Source organism: Carica papaya, chromosome 3 (assembly GCF_054855325.1).
Source record: "Carica papaya isolate Zhongbai chromosome 3, ASM5485532v1, whole genome shotgun sequence".
In the NCBI taxonomy this organism is placed as follows: Eukaryota; Viridiplantae; Streptophyta; class Magnoliopsida; order Brassicales; family Caricaceae; genus Carica; species Carica papaya.
In genome coordinates this window covers 34,983,629-34,995,689 of record NC_142311.1, presented here as the reverse complement: position 1 = coordinate 34,995,689, position 12,061 = coordinate 34,983,629, and the positions used below count along the sequence as shown (strand labels likewise).

At 33.2% G+C, this 12,061-nt stretch overlaps 2 protein-coding genes and 1 long non-coding RNA gene across 4 annotated transcripts; 1 reads left to right on the top strand and 2 right to left on the bottom strand.

Annotated features, from left to right (window-relative positions):
- LOC110811861 (uncharacterized) lies at positions 1 to 3,908 on the top strand. Its single transcript, XR_015818097.1, has 4 exons — positions 1 to 290; positions 2,906 to 3,035; positions 3,359 to 3,511; positions 3,615 to 3,908. It is a non-coding gene; the product is annotated as an uncharacterized LOC110811861 (long non-coding RNA).
- Positions 3,909 to 4,925: 1,017 nt separating this feature from the next.
- D27 (beta-carotene isomerase D27-like protein) lies at positions 4,926 to 7,541 on the bottom strand. Its single transcript, XM_022038456.2, has 5 exons — positions 7,208 to 7,541; positions 6,911 to 7,050; positions 6,377 to 6,469; positions 5,309 to 5,370; positions 4,926 to 5,058 (listed from the first exon to the last, which is right to left on the bottom strand). Exons 1-5 carry the CDS (start codon positions 7,470 to 7,472, stop codon positions 4,926 to 4,928), a joined length of 693 nt encoding a protein of 230 aa, XP_021894148.2. The 5' UTR covers positions 7,473 to 7,541.
- Positions 7,542 to 9,385: 1,844 nt separating this feature from the next.
- HTA11 (histone H2A 11) lies at positions 9,386 to 10,618 on the bottom strand. 2 transcript variants are annotated; one of them, XM_022038505.2, is made up of 3 exons: positions 10,506 to 10,618; positions 10,101 to 10,251; positions 9,386 to 9,878 (listed from the first exon to the last, which is right to left on the bottom strand). In XM_022038505.2, exons 2-3 carry the CDS (start codon positions 10,218 to 10,220, stop codon positions 9,582 to 9,584), a joined length of 417 nt encoding a protein of 138 aa, XP_021894197.1. In that variant the 5' UTR covers positions 10,221 to 10,251; positions 10,506 to 10,618; the 3' UTR covers positions 9,386 to 9,581. The 2 variants fall into 2 exon arrangements, with proteins under 2 accessions (XP_021894197.1, XP_021894206.1); XM_022038514.2 differs by having other exon boundaries at positions 10,422 to 10,552.
- Positions 10,619 to 12,061: the final 1,443 nt, after the last annotated feature.

The following is a 12,061-nucleotide window of genomic DNA, read 5'->3' as shown; positions in this document are numbered from 1 at the left end:
GAAAAATTTCAGCTGCAGGTTCATCCACGATCCACTTAGCTGAGAGCAAGCCAGCCAAGCCCAGTTACTGCTGTTAAATCATCGGTTGCGTGGACCAGCGGGCCCAAAGCTTTTGCAGGCCACACTCCAAGCTCCTCGCCTTCGGTGCCTTCCAATGGCGGACAATGAGTGTCTTGTTGTCGGTGATTGTGGATCGAAACTTGTCTACTGCTCTCGAAACATTCTCACGGTTTGGGCTTTGCGTTGTGCTTCTTGTTTCCTATTCGTCTTCTCTTCCTGCAATCCAGGAGGTAAGAGTGTTTATCTCTTCTCCTCCTCCTCCTCTGATTTCGCTTACATCTTATTGGAATGGGCTTTGTTATCCTCTCTGTTGTTGCGATCTCTGCTTCATATGTTGCTGGTACTCAATTAACATATTGAATACTTCTCTGGAAACCGATATTTATTTTTGTCTTGAAAATTTGAGATTCCGTCTTTTGCTTCTTGTGTCTGTTTAGGTTTTCGTTGAAAATACTTCACTGGCTAGGGGACTAGCAACTCCAGAAATAGAGTAGAATGATCAACTATAAGTTATGAACTTAGAATTGGAGATATTTTTAATCGGAAAGTTGTCTTTTATTCTCGCTCGTATTCAATGGTGCTGAAAATTTTTTGGATTGTTGAGTAACTCGAGCTACATTCTCTCTTAGGGTTCTTGCTTCTCGAGGTTCACGCATTAGTTGGTCGTCTATTTCAAACAATCTCTACTCAATTTATATTAATTGTTTTCAACTTGCGTGGTGGTACTGATATCTGTAACCTGAAAATTTCCGATATTTGCAAATTTATTAGAATACAGGCAAAATGTCATTTATAATTTGATTTTTGAGAGTACTTACAGCTGTAATGTAATGCACTCCGTTCAAACTGACTATTTTATGGGCCAAGAAGGGAAACCAACATACTATGTTTGTCTCTTTGCTATGTATTATCTCGTTGAGTGGCTCTCAATACTATTTACTTTATTAATATTAGTCAAGTGCAGTCTCATTCTTTGTCTTCTATCTCATTCTTGGATGTATTTAAATACTGCTAATAATGTAGCGCCATAATGATCACCCTGAAGTCGGCATTGAGATTAGTAATCAAGACCTTACCTGGTATGAACACGAGAATGCACGTGTATGACTATCTGTTAATAGCTTTTTAGTGCTGCTACTACTTGCTTGTAGTGCTTCCTACAAAGGATTGCATTTTGTTTTCATTTATTTTGTATGTTCTCATCTTATCAGTGTCTAAACAGATTTCTTCTTACTCAAACATTCTGTCATCTAGGTGTTCCTGCTCTCCTGTCTTTATAAACTTGACATTTTCCTTCCATATTTTACACTGTCTGCCCAGATAGGATCTTCATAGCATGAATAACTTCTTGCTATGCTCCAGTGCAGCTTTTTCTCCCACTTACTATACTGTCCCCTATTTGAATACGAAAAGAACTTCAAAACATTATAATGAGGAGCCTCCACTATCAGCCGAATTTTTTAATGGTTGAAAGTGGGTCAGCTCACTCCTCTCCACTTAGACAGAAATGACATGAGAAGAATCATAGCTTTGTAACCTATAACAATAAAGTGTGGCGAACACTCATGGTCCACCGTTGCTGCCCTTAAACCCTACAGCTGGTCTTCACTAAATACTTTCTGCTTGTAAGCTAATTGGCTTTGCCATTACTCTAAAGCAAACATGAATATTAATTCCTAGCCTGAGCCTCAACAAAAATTCAACAAGGCCTCTAAATTACTGATCTGCTCTTAGAATTATCATTAGAACATTTCCATGTGAGGTGAAAAATAAAATGAATTTCCCTGTGAGGATCTGTCTAATATCAATAAGTTTCTTCTTCTCTTTTTTTTTTTTTGCTTTCAATGGCTAATTAATAAACACTTACTTATTATAGATCTCTTGGTAGTCAATTCCTTCCTGAAAGGGCCGAGCTCATTCAAATCTTTCACCCCTAATTATTGCAATTATTTTTAAGAATCTTCATATTTTTCTAAAATTCAAATATTGTTTTATTTGAATATTCCTGTATTCTCTTTTTCGTTGCTCACAGTTGACCAGTTTTATCTGTGATCTACAAATTCTATGTCACACTCTATCTGTGATTTGGATGCATCATTCATCTCATTTGGTGAGATGAGATCATTCTATCATGTGAGAGACTTGGATACAACAACACCATTTGATAAAGTTAGAGGCAATAAACTCATCTTGTGATCTAATTAGTACTTACTATTATGTTTATAAAATATCATGACAGTGTTTTCTCTGGGATACTTTTTGTATGGTAGCTTGCGTGTATTTGCTCATGTTAGCATGGGATGAGACACAGATTTGTTGTTTTCCTGCATGTTAGAGTTTGAAATTCCGAGAACCAAAGTTCCTCGTTTATCAAATTTCAGAAATTAATTATAAGGAACCATTTGGTTAATTTTCCTTATTCCTTGCTAATTCCTAGTTTTGAGTTTCATCAGTCATGATATGCATGATTAGGATACCACTGCCTCCACTTAGATTCTTTGGGAGAAGTGTAATTTAGAGACAAGATCCTATAATAATTATGTATATGAGGCTAATATGAAAATTGGAAGTAAGAATTAGTTAGGAATTAAATAGGAGGTGAACCAAACGGGCAGCAATAGAATTCTTTGGAGAGGAAAAAGTAGGTGCATAATCAATAATTACCTATTCACCACTACTTGTAAGAACTTGTGCTTGTTATTGCTCAAGTTTGGGTAAGAATATTCTTCACTCAGCTGTTTATTGTCCTGACTACAGAGTTTGTGGTTTCCTTGTAGATTATAGATGCTTGATATAGTTGAAATTATTTTTTGAAGCATTGCAACTGTGTCATCTTTGAATTTAGGTGGCAGAGCTGTACCAATTTTTCATATAAATAGTGAAGAAGATACATCTGAAAATGGTGTACTACAAAAGAAGAATCTTATCCGAAAAACAAAGGCTCCTCTGTTCCTCTGTATTAATTGGGGCACCTGGTACTATGCTTTTGCTTTGCTTTGCCTGCATGAACAATGACCACAAGCTTATAAGCAGAACTCGTAATTTTCACATTTGGTAATAATTTTCATCTTTCAAAAGTCTGTGGGCTGAGGCAAATTTTGAAAACCCAGCACCTCCTCCCCTTGTCGCCAATTCAGGGGATGACTACTGGTCATATAGGATTTTCTAGCATAGCATTCTATCCTTTATGCATGTAATGATAAACTGAGGAGATGGACCATGAGCTATGAATGTGCAGATGCAATGAAAAGGTTTTTATTTTATTTACATAATTCGTAGCATGGTTGCTTGAATGCAGGATCATCAGTTGGTGCTGGAGGCTCTAGACCGAATATCATCTCGCAACTCATATCATCAAAGTCTGCAACAAATATTATGATCATCATCAATGTCTATTAAACAACTCTAGTTGCAGTTATATTGCAGCTATTCAACTAATTATAGACTTTTGGTATATGCAAATAACAAAACTTTGGGATTCTCAATAAATGATTATCATATAGAAATCTAATCAGTCATCTGGATGCTCTAGTGATGGAGTTTTATGTTTGTAGTGTTATTATACATAGGCTCTTTTTGGAAGAATGACTGGCTTCATGAGAGCAGAAGAATTCAGTGTCTTTCAACTACATGGGGGCTATATGGCACTTGGGATCAATCTGTATATTTACAGGCAGGAATATAGGTATTACTCATATTGTTATTTCAGATATATGTTCAGTTTGTTTCTTATATGTAGCTTTGTTCCCTTAATGGTTATACATGGGGCCCTTGTTGACATGATGAGCATGGCCTCCACATTCTAGTGCAGGTACTATTATTCAATGGAGAATGATTCTGTTTCCTTCTCTTCTGTCCTTGTAATTATTTTTTCATAATATTTCCTTTAAGAGAAAATTTGGATTATTTTTTCTTTGTAGGGACAACTTGATACTAGTTCATTCTATTGTCGTTGTACCTTGTGGATCTTCTTAAAATAACAAAAATTGTGTTCTAGAAAAATGTCATTTTTTGCCATAGGAATGTTTCCACCATAAGTAGACAGGACTAACAATAGGTTGCCAATTCATGTTATTCATCTCTTCTTTTTTTGTTTTTTTTTTGAGGAAATGTTATTCATGGTTAAAAAGGTCATGTCAACAGAACATATTAATTGTTATACCCACAATCCTAACTCACCCTGTTTAAAAATCATGGCATCATTTACAAATTCAAACCAGATCTTCATTAAATGGATTAAGTTATTTAAACCTTTTTTGACTTATTTTCTAATAAGCTAGATTAATAAGTAAATGAACTCAAATCCAATTTGATACATTTAACCCCTTTATAAAATAGTTAATGTGTATTTACTAAAAATACACTATAGTTTAAATGTTTGGTTTATTTATTTATTAAACAATTAAAAGAGTACAAAAAACATTATGATTATAAAATACTAAAGTATACAAACATCACATATAAAAGGTAAGTTACTCCAAACTATATAAACAGAAGATGTAATTTAAAAGATGCATCATTGAACAAAGATAAACAAAAAATTAATTAATAAATATTAATGTCATCACCATCATCATGATCATATCACCTTATTATATTTGTTTAATAAGTCATTATTTATTGTATGCTTATTTCAAATTTAACATTTTCACACTGTCAAACTAGTTTAAATTATTCCAAGGAACAGGTTATGCGAGTTTAACTTTTTTAGGCATGATTCTTCTCGTGTATAAATAGATTTAACTATATATGATCGTAACCTATTTGTGCCGTGTAAGATTTAGGTTTTCTTCATTTATTTTGAAGAACCAACAATACAAATTGATGCCAAAAGGTGTGGAAGAATTCTCACACTTGAACCATGGTCAATTAATGGTTTCTGTGTACTTACCAGGGACCATATTTACTGGCATACCCAGTGAGTCCTTAATGAAGGCTTGTGATGGTATCTTGCACAAATTGGTGCACATTCCTACACAGTTGGTCTGCTCTAGAAACCTGCAAAATTAGAGTGAGAATATAAGAGAATGATATAAGGCTGATCTAAGATGAGAGGAATGTTAATGATGATTTTGGGATTATGGTTATTCTGATGATAATGATGAGTGTCATGATAACAAAGCAATAGAAAGAAGAGAGTCCAGCAGCAGCACAATCATTGAAGTAGGTTATTTCATAAGTTGGTGAGTGGGACCCTATTTTTGAGTTAGCAATGTAGGGATAAATTTAAAGAAAATGTTAAAGTTACCTGCATTTCTTTATGTGCACTACATTCTTTTCCATTCTTCCATCGAGCTCCGATTCCCTCACCTGAGATCACTCCGGTTGAGATCATTTACAATTTACTTGAAATAACTGGAGTGCACTATTACGCATTTAGATACGTTGCTCTCAAAGAGTTGAAAGTAGCTTCAACAAATCATACCACTCCATAGTGGTTAGGTTGGCTGTTACCTTATTAATATAGTTGATTAGTGGCCAAAGAAATATTCTGAGTAATTTACTTGACAAATGAGAGCTTTCCCATGCATAATTCCTCTAGTAAGAAAACTTGCTTTTCAAGGAGGGGAGGGATGCATCGCCTTTCAAGGATGATTTGGTGTGAGTTTGTTATATTAAGCATATGTACTGAACTTTAAAAAATTCCAAGATTGACAATTATAGGTGGTGAATCCTGTACTATGCATAAAAAAATCCTGATTTGAGAAAATATGTAAACATGAGTGTTATGATGTTGGAATTCTGCACACTAAATAATGTCTCTCACTGTATCCTGCTATCCTTGTTAAATTGTATCTATCCATGTCTCCTCATTGGGATGTTGTATGAGAAATCAGGAAAGATTGAATAGGCAGGGGATGAAAGGGGTTTAAGGTTGGGGCTAAGAACTCAAGGGTGAAGAGGGAGGAACTACGTCGAGAAGAACAGAGAAAGACTTAATCAGCAATGCATTCATTTTAATGTCAGTTAAGCCTATTTGCAGGTATTTTATATTAATCTTGCTTTACATTGGTTTTTTTGTTTCCCCTAACTACCTAATCGCTAGATAATCTGATATTCCTATTCATAACGAAATTAATCGATTATTCCATACAGCATGGTATTGCTTTATCAGGGATTGTGTCTGATGTTTGATATCTTACTGTGCTTTTTCTTCATTTGTAACTAATAGGAGGATAACTACAGTATCCCCAATACTTTGTGGGTGAAGTAATGTTCGTTATAATTGTTAAATCAAGATATTAAATTACAAATTTGCAAATATATTAAAGAAGATATTATTAGACAAACCAGGTAATCAACATACTCATCTTACCTCACAAGGCCCTACTAGCCAAGCAAAAAATACAGTGGTGAAGGCTGCACAATATTCTCTTCCTAATTTAGATTGTGGTAGCAACATTCTTACCTGCTCGTGATCACCAAAATACCAACATTAAGAAAAAATTATTAGGCAAGAGAATTATTTAAGAAGCACAGACAAAGGTTGAGTTAATTGTTAGATCCTCTATTTTACTAGCACTTGCAGCAACAAACAACTTGCCCATTTATTTCAAAGGAATTGTCATGGTGAGGATGGTGTTGTTGTCATTAGGCTACTGTTTTCAATGGAAGCTTATGACCCTATGTAGATGGCACCATTTTAGGTGGACTAACCAGAGATTTTTCTCCATTAATATACAGAAATGTTGACCTCTGCTATTAAATAAGCCTTGTGAATATAACAAATGGAAATGGAATTCATGCATTCAGTTGTTTCCTACATATGTATGTATGTATGCATGGTTTTTCTGTGTTTGATCCTAAGAAGTGAAAGAGATTAAACAAATAGTGAAAATTAACAACTTGCCATGGAAAGAATCAGTCTTGGGAAAGCTCTCTCAAGGGCATGAACGACGACTTCACGTTGTTGATTTGGATTGAAATTTCTTGACACCATTGCAGCTGCCTCCACCAAGCTATCATACCCCCTTTTTAGGCTCCTCAGTCCTGCACATCTTAACATCTCCTTTAGTAGGTGATCTTTCCCATTTATTGACCCGTCTTGGGGTCTCTTCTTCTCTTTTTGAATATAAAAAATAGTACAGGAAAAAAAAAGACTAACGAAAAAGAAAGAAGAAGAACTAGAGAGGTGGCTGATAAGAACCTGTGGAATCTTGAATACTCTTGGACAGATGATTAATAGCCATTAGATCAAACCAGTTATCATGATAAACACTCGTCCGTTGCGCTAATGACCTGGTCTTCAAATCTGCAGGCTTTGCATTCCTGTTGTCTATGGCTTCTGCAACTTTGTCTGCCGGCCTTGTAAGAACGGCAAAAATGGGAGAGCATTTTGGTTTGAGTATACGCCGCCTGCCGTATAGAGCTGGAAGAGGACTTATACCCTGCATGGATAGCTTGGCTTCCATATCTGATCCAGACGTGAGAGAAGGGAGATTTGGCGGTTTGATTTGAATGGTAATAATCGAAATTAGCAATATGCATAGAGTATAACAGGGACAAGTAGAAATAGAATATAACAACTAAGAGTGCATGGAGACGATGATATCAAAGAGTATTATTACGAGGAATCTTTAGCACCAGTTAAGACAAAGAGAGTCTCTCATGAGCTCGGAGATGCTTTTTGTTGGTATTATGTGTTGTGTGTATGTAATATATCTGAGAATACTATAACCTCCAAAAGGAATCTATGAGAACACATACAGATATACATATACATATATATATATATATGTGTAGTTTTTGTTCTTATTTTTTGGTAAATTATATAAATATGTCTAGACATATAAATGTTGCGTTTCTATTTTTAGTATTTCTCTTGGTAAAAATTCACGTGAACTAACAAACTCGCTTATGTAAAATATATGTTTGATTTTGTATTAGGGTAAATAAATTACATATTAGTAAAAAATGATAATCAATTTGTTTAAAATAAGGTATTAAAGTTATTGGTAAGTCTAAAAACTGGTGTAAATAGCAGCTGATACTCGGTATTTACATCTGAGTGGTAATTATCAAAAAGCTTTATCCAAAAGAAACCTTAGAGAATACATGGGAGGGTAAAATCGTAAATTTCTTTCAATTTTTAATTACCATTAACTAAAATAATATGGCCTCAAGTTGCCTTTTTTACAATTAATATTGAGAGATGTCTGCGTGCTGAAAAATATTGGTTTTTTAATTAACAATATAGTGATTTAATAATAAATATTTTATTATTTATTTAAATATTACAAATTTAATTAATAGTAATAAATTTATAATACTTGATTTAATTAAATTTTAGACTTAATTTATCAATATTTTAATTGAAATACAATTATAATCAGGAATCTTTACATTTATAATGGGTAAGATTGTTTTAGCAATCATTAAAAAAAAAGGGTATTATTAAACTTAAATTTGAATTATATTTTCATAAGTAGACCATTGAAAACCATACTTGATATTTAATCATGTCTCTAATTTATCATTAACTCATCCAAAACAACTGTAAGGAAACATTATGTATGGTATAATAAACTTCCACTTGCACCTTTAATTTTTCCTCGAGAATCACATCAGAGTCACTCACGACGGTGTGTAGAGCTTCTTGCTGTTTCCTCCATTTAAAAACCAAAAAAAAAAATTACATGCATTATTTTATTTGCAATCAATTGCTTTTTCCTTTTTTTCCCTAATTAAATAATATCAATTTGTGAGATTAGATCCCATCACTAAGTCAATTCCAATCAATCTTACACGTGACACAAAATTTCAATATTATATTACAAGAAAAGTTTTAGCTTTCATTTTAAAATGTACATGAATTTCATTCTAATATATATATATATATTATATATATAACATAGATTATATAATAATGGAAAACACAAAATAAAATGATAATTAAGTCAGAAAATTTTTAAGATGTTACCAACAACATGATAATCTAATAACTAAAATTTTTATTTTTTAATTAAAAGATTTTATTAATAATATATCAAATTTATTAATTTATAAATGTATTATAAACTAATATGTGTATAATTAGGTTAATTTTAATGTAATGTTCTTACAAACAACTCCATTTTAAATATTATCATGAGGGCGTAGGTTCAAAACTTACAAGCCCCACTGGGAAATCATTAAAAAAAACAAACTTACAAAACAAACAGCTCTATTTCCAATGTCAGGTTCTCTTCTCTTATCATATGAATAAAATCAGGTAGAGAAAATCCCAAGCAAATACATAAACATCAGGGCTAGCCAAAATTCCCATTAGAGCAGAAGAAAAAAGTTTGATCCTAACCATGGCAAGTGACGAGTTGCAGAGATGATATCATACTAAACAGTTTTGAATAATAACAATAAATAGCACTGACAGAGTTAAAACTATCCAACATACGGTGGTTCACAGGAAACCAAGCCTACGAAGTTAAACCCATATACAAATACCCACAAGCCTAAACAGACACGAACCTAACATAAATTCAACCACAGCCACTGCATAAATATAATCAGTTAAGAAAGCTAACTTAGTCTTTGGTGGTTTTGTTGATGAGAGATTTGTGGATGTGAGGGATCACACCACCTCCAGCAATTGTACCCTTGATGAGTGTGTCAAGTTCTTCATCTCCTCTAATGGCCAGCTGCAAATGCCTCGGAGTGATTCTCTTCACTTTCAGATCTTTGCTTGCATTGCCTGCAAGCTCCAGAACTTCTGCAGTCAGGTACTCGAGGATTGAAGCCAAGTAAACAGCAGCCGTGGCTCCAACCCTCCCGTTTGCAGAAGCTCTTGCTTTGAGATGCCGATGAATTCGACCGACCGGGAACTGAATTCAAACAGGCGAAAATCACCGTGGATAATTATAATCTTTACAATTTGGTCGATAATCAATAAGAACAAACTGATTTAATCAGATAATCAGATCGAGTAATGTACAGCTCGGAAGCTGCAGCCAGATCTCAACGACTGAAGCAAAAACAGTTACGAAAAGCAACAAGAAGGGATAAACCTAAGAGACCAAAAGATAAAGAAGCATTTCCTAATTTACCTGGATACCAGCACGAGATGAGCGAGAAATCGGCCGCTTCTTATCCTTGTCTTTGTCCTTATCCTTGTTTGCTGCAGTAGTCTTTGCCGCCAAAAGCCCCTTTCCACCTTTCCCAGCCATTTTTCCACCTGCTGCTTCTCACTTTCCTTTTCTGTACATCAACCAGAAATTAAACATCAGAGCCGGAAATTATTATAACATGCAAAAAGAAGAGCAAACAGCCGAATCGAACGAACAGCTGAAACGAAAATTATCCAGATCTGTCACAAAATCCACGGGAGGAAAACAATTTTGAAAAAACAAAACGAAAAGAGGAAATACCAAAACCGAATTAAAGGGAAAGAAGCCGTAGAAGTTGAAGATAATGTACAACGAAGGAGAAAAAGGAAAGAGACGGAGAGAAACCTGTGAGGGTGGAAAACTGAATCGGAGAGAAATTGAAGGGAAAGGGGAGAAGTTGGAGAAAGGGTTTTTAAAGAGGCGAGTGTTTTCAAATTTACAGGAAAATAAAACTGGCGGTCAAATTTTGGTGGGAGAAATCGGGGGGAGTTTCAAATTTTTACCACCCGTGACCCGACCCGATAGCGACGAAACTATCCCCTGCGCAAGGTCCTACCGTATACTCCCGTGTGTACCACAAAATCAACGTGGATTTGGAAAACCAGAATTATAATTATTATCTTAATCAATATTATAAATAATAATTATATGAAATAATTTTATTTAAACAAATAAAATACTAAATCATTTAGTTTTTATCAAGTGTTGCATATTATATTAATAAATATGCCTCAAACTTAATATAACAATTATATTATAATAATATATGTATATACTTTTACTTTATTAATACTTAATATTTTTAATTAAAATATATATAAACAATATTATCATAAAAGTAAATCATGCATTCTTGAAAATCTCAACCACAATCCTAATTTTTTTTTTCCTTTCTATTAATTATAAATTCATTAACTTATATATATAATTGATTTTTGTAATATATCAGTCACACGTTAAAAATATATATAATTATTGAATTTTATATTAAGTGTTTAAATCATACTACTAATACCTCAAGTTTTAATATTTACATATTAGTGGTTTAGATAAATGAATGACACTTAAATATAAGGTGTTACAAGTAATATTAAGGTACATGTAATTTTATACCGTGTGAGGCATTTAGATTGTAATTTATTACTATAGTATGTGACTTTAATGAGTATACTTACGATTTGAACAGTGTAAATTATGATAACTCAATTCTCGTATCGAAATAACTGAAATCACATACCACTAATAATTTATAATTCAAGTTTAAGATTTTAAAAGTCGGTAAACATATATGAAATGACTTTGTATAGAAGTTTAAAGATTATTAGTGATTCGATTGTTTAAATATAAAATATCAAAGTAAAATATAGAGTCGTATTTCAAAAATTTGAAGCTATCTTTATGTAATTATATTATATAGTTATAAATTAATTGTACGAGATATAAATTTTATGTGTATTTGTATGAGATACAAAAGTACACTTGGTTTATTTTTAAGCTAAATACATGATTCTCTCGTTTAAGTTCATTCTACCCATGAATATCATCAAATTGCATCAAAATTCATATTTAATACAATTTTTATTCTTAATGGTAATATATTATCGAATCATAATAATTCCATATCCGAGTACCACAGACATATCAATCAATCACTCCCTTTTGCTTAAGGAATTAAAATCATACATCTTTATATCTCATTGTGCAATACTCATCATACCCGTATCATTTATGATCCCTCTACATGTAGATATTTGAAATACTTTCATAATAAATTATCAACCTTCTTCACCCCCTCAACCAAGATGAGCGTCATAAACATCGGTCGTCCCCATACCTTAACCTACAAGAGTGCCATAACCCTCTATCGTTCTCACCGCTCAATCTAGATGAGGGCCATAATA

What these genes read in the sequence shown, in the direction of transcription:
- D27 (XM_022038456.2), bottom strand. Translation starts at nt 7,472, where the DNA reads ATGGAAGCCAAGCTATCCATGCAGGGTATAAGTCCTCTTCCAGCTCTA. An exon ending in CAAGACTGATTCTTTCCATG is followed by an intron (nt 6,470 to 6,910) that starts GCAAGTTGTTAA and finishes GATCACGAGCAG; the next exon opens with GTAAGAATGTTGCTACCACA. An exon ending in GTGCACATAAAGAAATGCAG is followed by an intron (nt 5,059 to 5,308) that starts GTAACTTTAACA and finishes CTAATTTTGCAG; the next exon opens with GTTTCTAGAGCAGACCAACT.
- HTA11 (XM_022038505.2), bottom strand. Translation starts at nt 10,220, where the DNA reads ATGGCTGGGAAAGGTGGAAAGGGGCTTTTGGCGGCAAAGACTACTGCA. An exon ending in CATCTCGTGCTGGTATCCAG is followed by an intron (nt 9,879 to 10,100) that starts GTAAATTAGGAA and finishes GTTTGAATTCAG; the next exon opens with TTCCCGGTCGGTCGAATTCA.